A 17,848-nucleotide genomic window follows, 5' to 3' on the forward strand; every position below is an offset into this window, starting at 1 on the left:
ACGTGAATCAGGCGTTAAGCACTCCTCATATGGTGAACAGTCCTGAAAATAATGCAATACCATGCCAACGCATGACGGAGGTGAAGCAGGCGTTCAGCACTCCCCATACGCGGGCCAATCCCAAAGATAGTCCAATGCCAGGCCGACCCGCGGTGCAGGTGAAGCAGGCGTTCAGCACTCCCTATACGAGGGCTGATCCCGAAGAGAGTGCAATGACGTGCCGACCCGCGGTGGAGGTGAAATAGGAGTTAAGCACTCCCCGTACGTGGGACGATCCCGAAGATTGTGCAATGTCGGGCAAGCCCGCAGTGGAGGTGAAGCGGTGGTTAAGCACTCCCCATACGTGGGCCGATACCGAAAATAGTGCAATGCCAGGCCGACCGGCAGCGAACGTGAAGCAGGCGTGAAGCACTCCCGATACGTGGGTCGACCCCAAATATAGTACAGTGCCGGGCCGACCCGAAGCGCAGGTGAATCAGGCGTTAAGCAATCGCTATACGTGGGCCAATCCCGAAAATAATGCGATGCCGGGCCGATCCACGGCGGCGGTGAAGCAGGCGTTAAGCACTCCACATATGTGAGCCGATTCCTCAGATAGTGCAGTGCCAGGCCGACCCGCAGCAGAGGTGCAGTTCTCCATTATGGCTCTACATACACAGCTTCACTGGTCATCCTTCTTTGCAGAGTGAAAGGGAATTGATATATTTTGTGTTTTTCTTAATTGCATAATTAGTCAATATTAATTAACGACCTTCGAAGCAACGAAGTTAGGCGAAAAATTCCAATTAGGATAATGTGCAGCGCTTTGCAAAAAAATCTGATTAAACAGTTTTCAACTTTCTATCTATCAGGCATTAGTGTTTTTCCGCTTACCAAATCTGTCCGCGAAACAAAAAAAAAAAATGCCACTTACATAGCGCTCCCAAATGCTCCGCGTACAAACGACAAAAGTATTTAGCCGGGTTCGATGCCGCTACAGCTGCTTATGCCTATGATGAACTGCCACGAGGGAAGCACTTCGTTGCGCACGTTGGGCGCACAGCCAACGCCTGCGCCACTGCCCTGTCGCCTTTTGAAGCGGCAGCACACCCCGCTAGCTGCTATGTTCGTTTGTAGGATACGTTTTTGGGAGCGCTGCAATCACGAAACGCAAGCGGTCCAGTCACGTGGTATTTTTCTTTGTTTTGCGGGCATCAGAAGTAAGCAGAACAACACAAATACCTAGTAGACATAAAGTCAGAAACTGTTTAATCGGGCGTTTGGCAACGCGCTCGACTACATTGCTTAATTGCTTAATATGTTGCTTAAGTTTTCTTGACCAATTATGCAATTACGCAGAAAACAAAATATATTGTGAATTACTCCAAACAATAGATAGCAACATATATTTATTTGGTCACCTCGTATTAGGGTGCATCAGGATATCTTTATATGGTGGTTCAACTTAGCTGGCATGCCCTCCATAATCGGAATGCAAAATATTATATGACCGCTATCGATCAAGCTGCCAAGCGCTTTTTATTCCAAAAAGGGCTACGCGCCTGCTCATGCGCGAAGAAACAAAAACATTAGGGAAGATGATGGCTATGTACATATGAAAATGATGCAATGCGGTGATAGTGCTTGCACTAACTTCCACATGACGTGGAAGCAGCCAGCCTGAACGCAGCTAAGAGAACATCTAGATGGGGTGTGAAGGGCTCCATTCGCGAGACGTAAACATATTGCGCATCTTGGCGACGGCGGTCAGCGAAGGAGTATACTGGGACTGCAGACGTTTGCTGTGCAACAGTGTATGAGCCGACGTATCATTTAAGAAACTTCTCAGAGAGGCCTGAAGTTCGTAATGAAGACCAAAACAGGACTTGGTCTCCAGGGCGAACATCGACGCCACAGCGTTTGTTGTCGTAGCGACGTTTCCTCTCAACTTGGGTAGGTCCCGCGCCTCGCCAAGTGATTTGATGGCAATGTGCCATTCGAGCACCAAAGCCTTGTGGAAGGGACAGGTTAGGCGAAGAAGGCGCTAAAAATGCTGTGTCCAATACGGAGGAAGGAGATTTTTGATGCGCAAGGAAAAAGGGGCTGTAGGCGGTAGTCCGCAAATAGAAGTGGTATGTGCAAATGCCACAAACGGAAGAATTTTATCGCAGTCAGTGTGGTGAGGGCGGGCGTACATGGGAATCATGTCAGACAGCATGCGGTAGATGCGCTCAGTAAGGATGTTACTCCGTACAATGACATGACATCAATAAAGTTTTGTCACAACTTCATATTGCAGGTGTAGGACTTCTGTGGTAAAAATCACTTGTTACTTTTAGAAAACAATGTTAAAAATAGCTGTTTACTTAGCTAAAACTACAATTGGTACCGGAAGACAAAAGTCGCGGGCGCACCAAAGCATGTAAAACCATAAAATTTACTGCAAGGACATTCTGCGAGAAAAACTAGGCACCGACGAGCTTCTGCGCAAAGAACACGCGCTCGCTACACACTTTACAGCGACCAACAACCCACGTCTGAAATATGTATACGTAGCAAAAAGATGTTATATAAATTTGCAGTAGAAATAAAGCACCATTATTACAGCATACGCGAGGAATCTGCCTCAACACCGGCAGCTAAACTGCGTTGAGTGAGCAGCAAAGCCCGTCTCTGCCCCAATCCAGTTCGCTCGCAGCGCCCTCGCAAAATTTTTCCGCGCGCGGCGCCTCAGCAGGTAAGCGCCGTTCGTCCCACTCGATGGCAAACTCAATAAGTATTAGTGGACTGTTACGTTCAGATTTTTTATTGCCCACGACAATAAAGAGCCTGTGAGTGCCAAACATTTTAATGCTTATTTGAAGGGGGCGTTCGAAGCGAGGATCCACAGAGCCTTGTATTTTACGCTTCGATGCATTCGTCCCTACCTGATGATTCGGGAGTCGTGTGGAAGCCGCGCATGCCATCCAACACCATGCCGTTACAGACACGGCATTGACACGTAACGGTCAAGGCGCGCCGAAAACGGAGGAGGCGGGAAACAGTTCGCCTTAGAGACTTGAGGCGCTTTGCGATGCGCACTCCCCTTCACAGCGACTGTCAGCTGCAGAGCAACCGAACGGCACACTACAAATTTATCAAGTCATGAGAAGCCAACAAGCACTGACACCAAGGACAACACAGGGGAAATTACTTATGATCAATAAATGAAACTAAGCAACTATAAATTATTTAAAATGAAAATGGATGAAAAAACTTCACGCAGGTGCGGTACGATCCCGGTTGAGAAGCCAAGAAACAAACACTGTCACCCAGGACAACACAGGGGAGATTACTTGGGCGAATGATAAATAATTAGAAATGAAAGTCTTTGAAAAAGAACTGGCCACACAAGCACATTGAGCACAAGTTCCTTCCCCGGTGTTGTCCTTGGTGTCAGTGTTTACTGGCTTTTCATGACATGACTAATAAAAATCGAGCCACTCGATTACCTCCTTTTTTCTTAGAAATTTAACAAACTTGACAAGCACCCGCGCGAGAGTGAAACTGAAGTTTGTCGTCACTCGAGGAGCTCTAGAAGCGCACAAGCGGTGCGAGATACGAGTGCGGCGCAGCGCCCAGCCAGCTGCTCCCGCGCACGGTGCCGTGGTCTCTCCACTTTTGCTCACGGCTGTACATATGAAAACGATGAGTTGCGTTCATGGTGCCTATAATATAGACACGCAAAATGAAAACATGTTCAGAGCTGCGTTCAAATTTTGCAATAAGGAAAGCCGTAATCGCCAGTGATTTTGTTTTTTTTTTCTTTGTTAAGGCGAAACCATTCAGAGGAAGTATTAGCTCGTTCCCAACTCCGATGCGGCCTACTCAGACACATGTAAACCGCAAAAACACTTTTCTGAGATAACCCCTGGACAGATTTTAATGAAACTTTTTTCATTTGAGACAGAAAGTTATGAAAGCGAAATTGCCATTTAGGGCTCAAATTTTGTTGAAAGATTTTAAGGTATTCGGTAGTTCGAAAAACAAGCAGCAGGAAGTTTACAAATTAACAACTCTGCTTGACGAACAAGTATCACGATGCTGTAAAAGGCATTAGTTAGATCATTCAAAACGGGCAAATTCGATACGTCACGTTATACCTTACGTGAATTTCTTACATTGTTTACAAGGGTTCTGTAAAAGCTCTATTTTCATGTTACAATTTTTTAGAATTTATGTCTACCGTATCAGTTTTGGCCCATTTAGATATACTATTAGTTGCAATTCAAAGAACTGGGATAACAATTTTCATTGCTGAGTTACAGAGCTGCAAACTTCATAGTCTCGCTTTCTGAAATTTTTTGATTTTTGAATATGCGAGGAAAGATAGTTCTGTTACACGGAAACTCAAACTCGAACAAGCCCCCGCTGGGTTCGTTGCCTCGCCATCCGTATGGCACTGGCCTCCGCGCGTACGCGGAACCGGCGGCGCCCGCCATGCGGGGAAAGAATGTCACAGAACCAGCGAACTCGCCTTCGTGCATACCGTTCGTCGCCAGGGTTTGCAGCTATCCCTTACGATTACATAAGCTACAGTTGCCGAGAAGCGTCAGAAGCAGTCGGGCACCTTCGAATACTACCGCGTTCCACCCTTTCGCGTTCCACAATGGTGACGCTTAAGCGTCCTCCATGTTTTTTTTTTATGTTCCTGCTTCAATTCTTGGCAGTGGTACATGACAGACGGGGCCACACGATTCCCACTGTACCAGATCTGCATCCAGCATTTAGGCCTACTGCTTCACTCGAGATTGCAATGCACGAACGTGGTCTATTGACGATGCGGATGCGGTGGCTGTACGAAAGCTGAAACAAAGTGACTGATGTTGATGAATAAGGAATACGACATTTTTTGGACAGCAGTGAAAGGTAGTGTGCATGCTTGTGTATGATATCATAATTTGTACACTGTATTGACCGACTATTCTAAATTTTCAGTGAACGAGTCCTTGTTATGTACATTAGCATTGTAGCAAGCAGAATGGAAATTATAATATTTAACGGTGCGAAAACACCCTGTTCTTTCACAAGACACTGTAGTGGACATGTCTGAAAATATTTCTTTGAACACTGGTCCATTAATTCCATTCACGTCACCGCATGCGATCGATGGTGCACCCACGTGCTGTTTACAGGAACATTATACCACTCGGCACACATCACAATGCATTGCGCTCGAGTACGCTCCATTGGCTACACGTTGAATAAACAACACCACTGAGAATTCTACGTGTGCCTTCGTCTCCTTCTCATCTCGTGGTCATGGCATGAGTCCGGGAGGTCGCACAATGATGTATATCCAATGAGATACTGTGGCGAATCTTTAAGAGTATTGGCACTAAGTTACGCGTTATTCTCACTTTACATTGTGCGAACTTGTCTAATAAACTATTGAGTCCATTTGGATGAAATTCGCACAAATGTGCAATGTGTTTTGATTGCGAAAAAAACGGACCAACAACATTTTTTTTATCACAAAACATGACAGGCACTGCTAATTTTAAAGCTGGTCATAAACGTGGCCAGCCGTAAACATTTATTCCACTCAACACACGAAAACTTATTGCGTATATATAGATTCGTGCGATTTCTTGGTCTCATTAGGTTTAGACTGGCGGATGCCCGTGGAGATTCCTCTTATGGATTACCCAAAACCAAGAAATTCTCGTTCCCCACGCGACTTGATCCTGCTTTCTTGACCTTCTGAGAAATTACCAATGGCATAGAACTCACACAAGATACAAAACCATTTTTGCAGCCTTCCTGGATCATTGTGCATTTTTAGAAAATATCTGCGTTTCATGTCTTCCGTATTACAGGAATACGAGCGACTAGAAACACTGAAAAAAGCTACTCACGGCATGCTCCTGTGTTTAAAGGACAACTTGTATCATCTCGCCATCGTCACGTTCAGCTGGACTGCTACGGTTCTGCAGCCGATGGTGATTCTCAATAACCGAACAAGGCAAGGCTTCCACGATGCTGTGGACAAGATGTTAGCGAATGGGACTACCTGCATTGGTTGCGGTCTTCTGTCCGCTCTTGAGGTAAGCATTTATGCAGACTTCCATTGCCGTTATTTCAAAAATACAAGCCGGAGATGTCCAATATAAACAGGATCGAGTTTTCTTTACGATTTTTAAAGAAATGTACCCCGTTTGCACCTAACGATAATGTCCAGTACAATTTTTCTGACCCCGTTCGTTCTAATTACTTATAGTTAGGAGGGCACATTTTCTCAATGAAATGCGCGTAGCAGCTGCCCTGACGCAATGGATCTGACAGTGGAATTGTGATTGGCTTTCTTGGCTTTACCTACGGTGATGACAAATGCGTCTTCCAAAAACCAACCGGCACCTATCTGAATTGAGACATATTAGTTTAGTTTACTAGCGACCTTGCAGCATTGTGTGTTACTATTCCATCCCGATGTGTAGTATTTGAATTTCTTGCTCAGCTTGTAGTTCGTCTGCCAGGTTGTACATCCCCTCGTTAGTGTTAGACCGTGTTGTGCTTAAGTTGAAATTAAAGAAGGCTTATGCTACAATATACGCAAAAGAAATAGGTTTTTTCTGCATTCGAGAGGATGCTAACTTGATATTTGATTATTCTTATTTTACGTTGCAGAGAGAGCAGAGCGTGCCGTGAAATGTTATTCCTTCCTTCGTTTAAAGATTTCGATTTACCCTTCATGCCACGAGCACCCAACACCCTAGCCAGCTCATTTAGTAGAGCCAATGTCTCGTTCAATAGGTTCGATCGTCGGGGTAGCCCGCCTTTGTAGAACCCAACGATTTTTTATTTGTTTATTTATAAACAATATGGCTGGTCTGATTTCAAGACTAAGCAGGCGTTGATATGACGTAATTAAGTTTTACTTATACAGTGAAGTATGTGCATATGTGTGACAATATCAATATGCGTGCGACATTCATGAAGTTAACGGTACATTTCTTTAAGAATATTTGTGTCTACCAACTCTAAACCAAGAAATACAAAGTACCATATTCAGTGCAGTGGCTAAATTTCAGTGTTGAATTCAATAATGTCACAACTAAAACAGAAAGCACCACAAAAACACAAATACTTCAGCTGTACATATTAAATATCAAGGAAAATTTGGGATGAATATGCGTGAAAAGTTAACTTTTTATATCATTAATAAGATCTTTGGAAGAATGCGATGAGATCAGGTTTTGATACTGTGTTAGTGATGCAGCTGGATTGTTCAGCAAGGGAACAACACGGGGAAAATAAGGAAGTAAAATGTATTGTTAAAAAAAAACTCATTGAGTGTTCATGGATATCTATGACGAGTTATGCGGACGTAAAAGAAAGAAACAGATGGCAAGGCTTCAATTCTTAGTCTGATGTTTAAGATTTAGTATAGGAATTTAGACGAGCGTGGTTTGATCAAAGCACCAATGTAGCGAGTCACGATTAGGCGTGTGCTTAGTCGAGTGCCCTCATTTGGGCTAGGAATGGCCTTAAAAACAGCGGCGTAGGTTGAAGATTTGAATCTGTCGGCACCTACGCTTGAAGAAGGCCGTAACGGGATGTTCTAAAAACAGAAACGATTAGTGATCCCTGTTGGTTGGTAGCAGGTCTGATAGTGCGTAGATTAAAGCATTGCTTTTCAAAGAGATATCCCGTTTTCTGTGACTGTTTCTTCCATAATCTTCAAGAATTCAAGAAATTATAAATAGAATGCTCTGTATAAAGTAGTAGATTATATTGTTACCTTTACACCACACCTCCACCATTTTGTTACAAGCACGGGGAAAATTGGTTTATTTAGGCGTTCGAGAGCAGGAACACCAGGCTACGAACAGCAGGAATGGCCGCTGCACAGTCTTCGTTCTCCTTGGAACGGCGCTTGGACGCAACTTGGATGCAACAAAATTATAAAGGTTGCCTAGAGGAAATGTACACCAAGGTCGTATTAAGAGGACAAATAACTTGATGCATGCAGTCAAGCAAGGTTTCATGAAACGACCAGTATATCAAGCGTTTTAAATTAGGAGGACAGCCCAGATAAAAGCAGTTTGCTCGGAAGTGGCAAATACGCGAATGCTGATGTCGCGCGGAGTACCATAGGGGATATACGCCGTATGTCATGGTGACTGCAATGGGGGTGTTAAAAAATTGGGCAGAAAGATCGCTGGGGTATGCCATGTCGCTGTTGCGAGAATACGGCAACAGTCAGAACTAAACTCGCCCCAACGCAAAGTCTCTGAAGCTGCACCTCCTCCAGCTAAGTGAACCACAAAAGACATCGGAACAGTATAGGGCCTGGTGTGATGCATCGCAGATTTACGTTTAGGTGTAGCAGCTGTCTGCAAGCGTCTCGTTAAATGTGGTACTCCGTGACGTGGCAGATGCTTAATTCGTTGAATACGCCTCCAAATAGTCAGGTGTCGCCATAAAGGACAGTTTGCGTACCAGTTGACGTTGGGGCAATACTCGCTAGATGGTGAAAGTTGTCATAGAGCACATCAAGCAAACTGCACGCGACTAACATCATGGATTGTTGTCGTGGAGGCTGAGCGAATCAACAGTATGCTATACGGACCTCTATGAAAGGCCGTAATCACCTGCCTCGTATGTCGGAAATGCCAATGTGTTTAGCATTGGCTACAAGTGTTGGTGCTTGGTTTTCAGTAGCTAACGGCATGCCATAAGAGTATGCACCACGCGACAATTGATATGTGCAGCGACATATTGCATAAGTCCGTTACGGTCTTTCGCGTGATAGACGCGACTGAGGCTGGCGATCAGTGCCGCTATCTGGTCAGAGACCGAGGAGATGGACAAAATTACTTGGTCATGAGCTGCACTAGGTGTCGAGGAAGACAAGGTTATTTAGGAGCGAATGCAAAGCACTGTGCATGCTTCGCATCCAGAGAACGCAGTAAGTAGGAAAATTCACAGCTTGAGAGTGCGGCAACAATACTGATGATGCGCTAGTTCATTAATTATGTTCACTTGGGTTTGTGCTTCTAACGTCAAAACCGAAGATATTGCTGTAGCCTCTTCATAGCATGCACAGCCTCCGACTTTTCTTTTTTTTTGCTGAAATGCTGGAATTGAGATTGGCAGAGGAAGCTGGGCCGCAGTTTGTACTTGGAGTGAAAGGTGGTGTGAGACTCCTGTACACAACTTATTTAACGCCTGACTATACATTTGGTTTATGTTGAAGCAGAACTATAGAGTGATGTCAAAGTCGAACACTAGTTTCCACCTGCGTTTTATGAGCTCCTCACTAAAAGACATGCGAATTGGGTTGTTCTAAAGTAGGCAGCACTCGCAATGGTTTATTACAGTTCGAGGCCGTTAGAAAAGCCTATTCATGGTGAGAAATATCAGCGTGTACAGTAAAAAGATCGTAACATCGATACGCGTATAGTAAGTTATTTGGTGTGCCATATCACCAGCAAATGCTTAGAAGGGTAGTGTTCAAAAGTATTGTCCGTAAGCACGCAGCCTTGTGGGGCACCACCCTGCGACATGAATAGCCTTCGTGCTTGCCCAGCCAGGGAAACATTAAAGGCATGCACGCTATTGGAGGAGTCTATGAACATGCACACTTCCCTAAGTTAGTGAAAGGAGATTACTGCGTCTAATTATATTATGGCTTAGGTTGTTCATGCGTAAGAACCCCTATCGCCACATTTGAATACGAGGAAAGTGACTTCTTTCAAAATCAATGCACTAAGGATGCCGAAACTGTCTTCGTTTGTTTATTACGGACGGCATTCATCTTGAGACAACAGTGCGCAATTCCAGCTAATTTCGGGAAAGATGTTGCGCGCATAAGCTCCTTCAGCTTGTAGAGCATCAAAGTTATGAATGGACGCGTCAGGTGGCGCATATTTGTTCTAAGTTTGTCTGCCTATTGAACAGGAGGAATTCTCGAAGTTATACTAATTCTGGATTACCTTGGAGCTTAGAAATGGGATATGTACCTTGTTTTATTTGAGAACTACTGATATAACCGGACCGAAAAAGTGTTAACAGCACAGGCACTTGGCAACATATTATGCGAAATTTGAAGACAAAAATGTTTTACAAGTCAGTATAGATTCACAAAACCCCACGGATATTGGTATTCGGTCCACTCAAGGAGAGATCTAATTCTGAAGCTTTCACTTTACAGTAGGGTGTACAAAAGTTTGAGCTGATGTTGCACATATGTAGTTCAGATATTCGACGCATTTCCACTTATGTTAAACTGTTCCTTCCCAGCATTGATTTACGTAAGTTAACTGCCCAAGTGCGCGTTTATTAAGCGACAAGAACAACAAAAAGGTTGCGACTCACCGAACTATTTTCATACATACTGAAGGGGTCCCTCACAATAGCAACTTTAACGCAGCATGTAATATCAGTGCTAGATATTATGTGTGAGTGGGTCTACTTAGGTTGGCACGCGTCCGCCAAAGCAGCTGCGACAGGATGTTTTGGTGCATCAAATTTTATATTGGGGGAAATATACGGCAGACGTACCTAAAAGAACATTGTTGCTAAATTTCTGTAGAAGCCTAACGTGTAACCCGCACTTACGGACGAGGATTACATAGATAAAGAGCCTAGTGGGTAAAGCAGCTATGGGGGAAGCGAAGGCGGTTTCAGGTAGGTTCCCTTCCTTTTCTGCTTGCGATATTCAAGCAAATGGCTGCCAACAATGTTGTGGAAGCTTCTTATTGAATATGTGAAAATCGGCTACAGGGTCATTTCGCCCACACTATATGCTGATAAACGACCGCCAATCTGCGTATGCGCATCTTGATAAGTAATTTAATCAGATATGAGCCAGTATTACTCAGTTGGTTGGCGCAGACTTCATGTGAACAAAGTGATGCGTCGTAACAAAGAATTCACTACAGGAAGTACACTCCTTTTTATTTTGTTCTCTTTTTCCTGTCATTGTCTCTAAAACATCTCATCCAATATTGAATAACGGCATGTTCTATTTGCAACAAAACTTTTCATAATTATTTCTTATTTTTCGTGTATATTTTTATAATAACTGATATGATTTATTCGTTGCCCAATGCGATAAAATATTTGCCTTTATTTTCCTTTGCGAATCTGTCCTTTCTGATGCCCGTGTAATTGATGCCAGCCACTCTGTTTCGTTAGCAGACATTTATTATTGCTTCTATATTCTTACGAATGAATGGACCACGAGCAGAAGTGACCAAGGCGAACAGAGGTTGGTAATGGCAGAGGCTACGCTTTATGCACCACCTCTGTAAAAGACTGCAAGCGCAGTAGTTGTGTTCTTTTGACAAACTATTTGTCTTGTTATCACGGTTCCTATGCAGGATGCGCCGTGTTTCTCTTTCGCACTAGTTTTACCCGAATTTGCTCGATGGCAGTCAGTGAACAGAAATAGCATGGAACACTTCTTCCGCGTTTCAAGCACAGAAAGCTTGGCAAAGAAACTCGATAGCGCCGTGCATCGTTATAAGCGTGTTATCACAATTTAGCAATACGGTGACTGTCCGGAGGTCTATGTGTGTCATATGTAAGAGACATGCACAAAAATAAAAGAAGTGGTTGATGTGCACCGATCACTCCGAACGGCACGAGCCCTCGAGGTGCGTGACCCGGGGTGTGATCGGGAGAGAAGCGGCGCTAAGCTAGGATTATCGACGTGGCTTTGGGCCAAGAAGGTTGGGCGTCAGCATGGTACTGGCGACGGGAGCCATGGAGGTTTGGCCAAATCTCTGACGTGGCTGATCCAGGGTGTGGCTATCGACGTCGGCGACGTTCGAGCGAGGCTCTTTGGACCTGCTGCAGCCTCGCAAAGCGGCGCCGGGCACTCCAGGAATTGGATCCCCCTTCAGAGGCATACCAGCACGGATGATAGTCCCCAGGGCGTGTCGTCGGCACTCAGGGAAGGAGCGGCGGAGCCCAGCGTCAGGCCTAACCAGGGAGGACGGGGTGCAATGTCAGCGACATAGTTGAGAACATCGACATCCAAGACGCAGGAGCTCGGCGGTCGATACCAAGGCAACAAAGCTTGTGGAGTCGGCAGGAGCACCAACAGAGACAAGAGCTGACGCACATCGAATTTGAAATAACGTGAGACAACCGAAATGTGTAAGGGCGTTCCTTTTTGTTGGCGTGCAGCGATAGGCCTCGGTTGCTGGAATTTCACGCGAAACGCGCTAAGGACGCACGTAGGTGAGGAAAATGACATTGTTTTGGCTATGCAAGCGCGGAGTTTGATTTTTTGCCAATGGAGTTTTGACTTTTCCATTTCGAGTTTGGGTAAATTAAAATTTGTTTGCTGGGCTCGCCTGCGTCTCCCGACTCCATTTGTCGCAACATCGACACGGCCCCTAGATCAGTGACAAAAATTGGCGAGCCTGCCAGGATAGAATCCGAGCCAGGATACGTCCCAGGATATTTCCAGAATTTTATTTCGACCCTGTCGCCGATCTTGCTAGTTTAGAGATGGAAGTGGGAGCTTTTGGCGGCGATTTCGAAAGATATAAACCTGCCGAAGGAAGAGGCGATGGCGTTCTTCAAAAAGCAACACGAACGAGCATGCGAAGAACACAAAACGGAAAAACAAATTTTAGAATGGCAGATAAAGCTAGCAGAGATGGGCGCGGACTCTCGTGATAGCACGAGTACTCCCGGATCGGCGTCATCCGGCTCACCTTCTTCCAGGCTGAAGCAGATTTACTCTAGGAAATTGATGCCACATTTCAATGAGCGGAAGGATGACCTGGATGCGTATTTGCATTGGTGTGAAAGAATAGCAATCGGGCAAGGGTGGGAGAGGAGCGAGTGGGTTAATGCCTTGAGTCTTTGTTTAGTGGGTGAGCCTCTAAGCGTCTTAGGGCACATGCCCGCACAGGAGTAATTAGACTATGACAAGGTAATGAAAACTTTATTGCCAAGACTCAGGTTGACCGCAGAAGGGTTCCAAGACAAGTTTACGTTATGTAAGCGTGAAGATTTGGAAACAGGTAAGCAGTTCACGTGTCGGCTAACAAATTACTTTCAGAGATGGATACAGCTGTCCAAGACGGACAAAAATAATAAAGAGGTTCGCGACAACGTCGTGGGACAACAGTTTCTTGCCAGGCCTAGCAGTAGTTTGGTGATATTCCTTAAAGAAAGAAAACTACAAACTGTGGAGCAGATGGCAGGACAAACAGATCAGTTCGTATAGGCACAGGGATTGAGAAATTTGGGGAAAGGTGACAAAGATGCGCACACGACAGCAGTAGGAGAGACGAAGACCCAGGGGGAATGTAGTAGACAAAAGGGACCCCAGAGATGTCTTCTATGTAACCGGTTAGGTCGTGTAGCGGTGAACTGCCGGGTGAGAGATAATCGTCAGGAAATGCGTGATGATGTCAACAAAATAAAAATAAAATGATTAGACGCTATCCCTGCGTATTGAACTTCGTCACAATGCTTCTCCCGCCGGCGATAATAATGTTCTTGATAAAGCGTAGCCGCTCATCTCCTGGAAATGACTTGTCCTAAGAGCGTTCAGTCGCGACGAGAGACGATTGATTTGGGGCTTTTGACATGGTTTTATTTTTCTTTCCTTTTTTTGATACTAAGGAGTAAGCAAGGTAGGGTAATCGACGGAAGCACCCCACAGGAACCTTTCTTCAGTTGACGCCCATTCTTAACGTCCGAACATCGCACAGCGTTCACGAGAGACACCGTCGTAGACGGCTTTCGATTTGTTGACTTATCGATCTCATTAAGGTGCCCCCAATTATTTCCTTAGCGACTTTGTTATCCTATCCCGGCCACGGCGGCCGCATCTCCATGGGGGCGAAATGCGAAAACACCCATGTATTTAGATTTAGGTGCACGTTAAAGAACCCCAGGTGGTCGAAATTTCCGGAGTCCTCCACTACGGCGTGCCTCATAATCAGAAAGTGGTTTGGCTCGTAAAAACGCCATAATTAAAAAAAAGTTTACTTTGTTATCCGCACTCATGGGATACCGCAGCAGCTGCAAATTGAGATGTGCATAACTATTTAGATGGATACATATATAGATCGGTTTGGCACCTTGAGGCACGGCACAACTATTGTACAAACTGTCCCTGTGTGGTCGTCCGTTAACTTGCTATGGCCAAATCTGCTCACAATATTACGGCCCATTTACTGGCCAGCGGGTCAGGTACACCTTTGGGCATTGCTTATACAGTACTTTCGGTTAGATGTAAAAGTACTGTACCGTCACGGTTATCCAACTACGTGAAATAAGACCATCATTTAGTATTATTGTGCAGTAATATATGCGGGATTTGACTTTTCTATATAATATAGCCGCAATGTAGACTGGCAGATATCGGACGCCAGAATGGCTACCCACTTACTAAAAGACCTCGCGCACAACTCCTGACACTCACTTGTATTACAGAGTTGTGACACTCTCAAGGACATCCTCAAGGAATGGTAAATAATAAATTAGGGGTTTTTCGGGCTAAAACCCCGATCTGATTATTAGGCACGCGGCAAGTGCGGGATTCCATTATAATTTCGACCAGCTGGGGTTCCTTACCGTCCACCTAAATCAAGGTACACGGGTGCTTTTGTATTCCGCCCCCATCAAAATACTGCCGCCGTGGCTAGGATTGGATTACGCGGCCTCGTGCTTAGCAGCCCAACATTACATTCACTAAGCCAGTACGGCTGGTAAGGAATGTTGACAGCTCGAGGAAGGGGGCAGTCGGCGTGTGAGACAAATTGTTTGCGTCGTCATGGCGCGAGAATCGGTACGAGCCGTCAGAGAATGACCGTAGAGCATTGTATTTAATGTGATGTAGTCCACGATCAAAATTTTATGCCTGAATCACCCTGTAACGACTGACGACCAGGCATCTCGCTTATATGTGCAGTCGCCTGACAGTTGCCGGGCGCTGGCGTCGGCCAAAGGACCTACTTGACCTCTCTATAACACTTGCCGACATTCTCGCCTTATTTCGCACCGACGGGTTCCGGCTGAACTCTTTCAACAGCCAATATATTTGTCCGAAATTTTGGCTACAAAATTTATGTATTTTTTACCTTTAAGTCATCTTTTATATTTATAGTAGTGTCCTGAGATTTCCAGCGGGTTGATTATTCCCAAAATGCGTGCAGTTTTTTCGACCTCTGTTCATATTTTACGGAATTTTTAATAGGCATTAAAACCATAGCACGGCCCCTTGAGCACGCTGCTCAAAAAGTCATTTTATTTTCCTGAGGTCTTGCGCAACCTTCTGTCTTATTGCCATTCATCAACTTCTTGATTTCCCTATCACTTTTATCCCTTTTTGACGACTACGGTCCCACGGATGTTGGCAATGATGAAATGGCCATGAGATTGAAGCCATTCTACCGTGGACACTACAGCCGCTTTTCCTCATTGCGAATGAAAATATTCTAATAATGTGCGCCAATCTTGAGCATATAAACTCACAGCCTAAAACATTATGCACATCCCATGCACTGTGGTAATCGATGTAAGCAAAGGTTTTGTGTTGTTTGCTTTTATTGACTATAATTAGCGGTAATGCTGACTGCGAACGTATAATTTCTTCAGCGCTTAGTGCAATACGAGAGTAGCGAGTTGATGGCAAATGTTACCTTGCGTGTACCACTACTTTTTGTCTGCGTAGTACACAACATACAGCGAGACGTGTTTGCTTGAGGCATTGTTGTGCGCCATGGTTTATAATCTATGAGAGGGTTGAGTATTGTCATTGCTTCACAAGGTACATCGCATCCCGGCCAACGGGTTGACAGAACTATGAGGCACCCCTACGTGCTTAAACCTGTGGGGTCTGATGTGGGGTTCTCACACCGTACTCTTGGGACAAAGGAACGGCAACAGAGTAGTGCAAACAATCACAAGGGCATTTATTGCACCTTTCATACATCAATGCCTGCTAGCCGAGTTGCTATACACAAAACATGCCGATGGGCGCGCGACAAATCTAGAAGTCCGACTCACCGCGTGCTCGCGAGCGAATATGTTCGCTCCATGCTGGATCCCAACGCCTGGTCGTTCGCGTGTATAGTCACGCGAATCGTGGCGCGTTCGAAGGCGGCCACGCGAGACGGTCTCGCCGAAGCATCGGTCGGCGCGCACGCGGAAGACGTCCCCCGCAGTGCGCCGACCCGCCGGGAAAGAGGGCCGCTGCACGCGCGGCACGTCCGTCCCGCTGGCTGTCTGGAACCCAAGAGAGCAAGCGCCTTCCTTTCGGCGCCCAAGTAACCTCGCAGCGGCGCGACGCTCGCGCCATCTCTCCGACTGCGCTTCAACCACATCGACCGCGCTGACGTCACGCAGGCCACGCGGCAAAGCGGGAACACAAGAGACGCGCAATGCTGGAAAAACATCAGGGGAGGCCCGAGGGTGGCGCATCCCCACATCCCCCCAACCTTAAATCACTTCTCATTCCAGCGAAATGTGACACGGTCTAACATTAACCCGTGCTTCGCGAACAGGGTGATACATGCAACAGGGCTCGCGCTGAGGAAATGTCCACACGCTGTCCATAGCATGCGAGCCGACATTGTCCTTGGGTGCACCGCGGGCGTCCGCCGGTCACAGCAGCAGCTTTGCAGACTCGACGGCACGATGCCAGGCGAGGACTCCGGAGACGATGACGCACTAGTCGGTACGAGCAAGCGTCGCTCGCGCCGACGCGCCCTGCTGGCAAGATCCGCCGTAGCTGTCGGTGAGCGCCGGCTCCTTTGTCCGCCGGCGAGGGTTGTGAGCCGGATACAGGAGGCCGCCGAAGTCGCCCCGCCGAACTGGCCACAGCATCACCATCGCCCGGGGTGGCCCGATCGTAGTCTGGGGCAGCAGCGCAGACGATGTGCAGGTGACGGCAAACCATGGGTGACTCCAATCACACTGCGTAAACTCAACACACTCGGCAAACACTAAAGTAGTGCAAGGGAGAGGAAGCCTGCATGCGCATCGCCCACGTGGTACGATGTTAAACTCGGCTAGCAAAAGATCGGGCAGCTACTCAGATGCTAAGTTAACGTGAACGAAGCTCGCTTCCTTGAGTCGAACGAGTAATTTCAATTCGTGCGAGGCTAACTAGAATGAGGTAAGCAAAGTGCAGCACCTGAACGCCACGGTCCACCAGGTTGTGTCCATCCACGTGCGACAGGCAGCTTCGTAAAGCCTTAGGCCTAAAGCTTCGCTACTCTGACAACAACCGGCATCCAACAAACAACATCCAAAATGAGCACAAAACAGGCAGCCACGAGGAAACGTCAGCTCTGTGAGGTGGTCCTACTCCGCTCGGTGCACACAGCATCCGAGTTGACGGCGCCCACCGTCCCAGACGGTGCCAGGTCGCAATACCAGTCAGCCCGTAGTTGCACCCGCGGCCCCCGGCCACCCGGCTCCCAGAGCCGCGACTTCATCCGAGTCAAAGAGATAGAAGAAGCTATTTACATAGGAAATTTGGACCACCCACGAGGCTTCCGTACTCACTCGCTTCAGGCTTGCCACTGCTCCGCAGGCGCTCAGCCTCGCTCTCCCAGGATGCAGACCACGTGGCTCTCGTACCAACGAATGCCATTAAAAAAAAACACTTGCGAAAAGGCTTAGTATGTTGACATGTTCAAACACACTACAGCCACCGCCGCCTCGCTCAAGAAAGCACGCCGCTGACGCTAGCGATCAAAATCCACGCTAGGCCTACGCTTCGGTTCAAACAAAGGTCTCGAACGAAGCAAGACTGTTAAAACTATCGTCCGATGCCCCAGGAGTCCCACGTTGGGCAGCCAGATGTGGGGTCTGATGTGGGGTTCTCACACCGTACTCTTGGGACAAA

The 17,848-nt window shown here is 46.5% G+C and overlaps 1 protein-coding gene across 2 annotated transcripts in view; it reads left to right on the forward strand.

Moving 5' to 3' along the window:
- The window catches only part of LOC135907490 (calcium-activated chloride channel regulator 1-like), a 435,567-nt gene that overhangs the window by 158,160 nt on the left and 259,559 nt on the right, over positions 1-17,848 (forward strand). For both annotated transcript variants that reach the window (XM_065439176.2, XM_070541068.1), the window contains exon 9: positions 5,838-6,065. In XM_065439176.2, the coding sequence (XP_065295248.2) occupies positions 5,838-6,065 (228 nt within the window). The remainder of the gene's footprint in view (positions 1-5,837; positions 6,066-17,848) is intronic.

This window comes from Dermacentor albipictus, chromosome 6, assembly GCF_038994185.2.
Source record: "Dermacentor albipictus isolate Rhodes 1998 colony chromosome 6, USDA_Dalb.pri_finalv2, whole genome shotgun sequence".
In the NCBI taxonomy this organism is placed as follows: Eukaryota; Metazoa; Arthropoda; class Arachnida; order Ixodida; family Ixodidae; genus Dermacentor; species Dermacentor albipictus.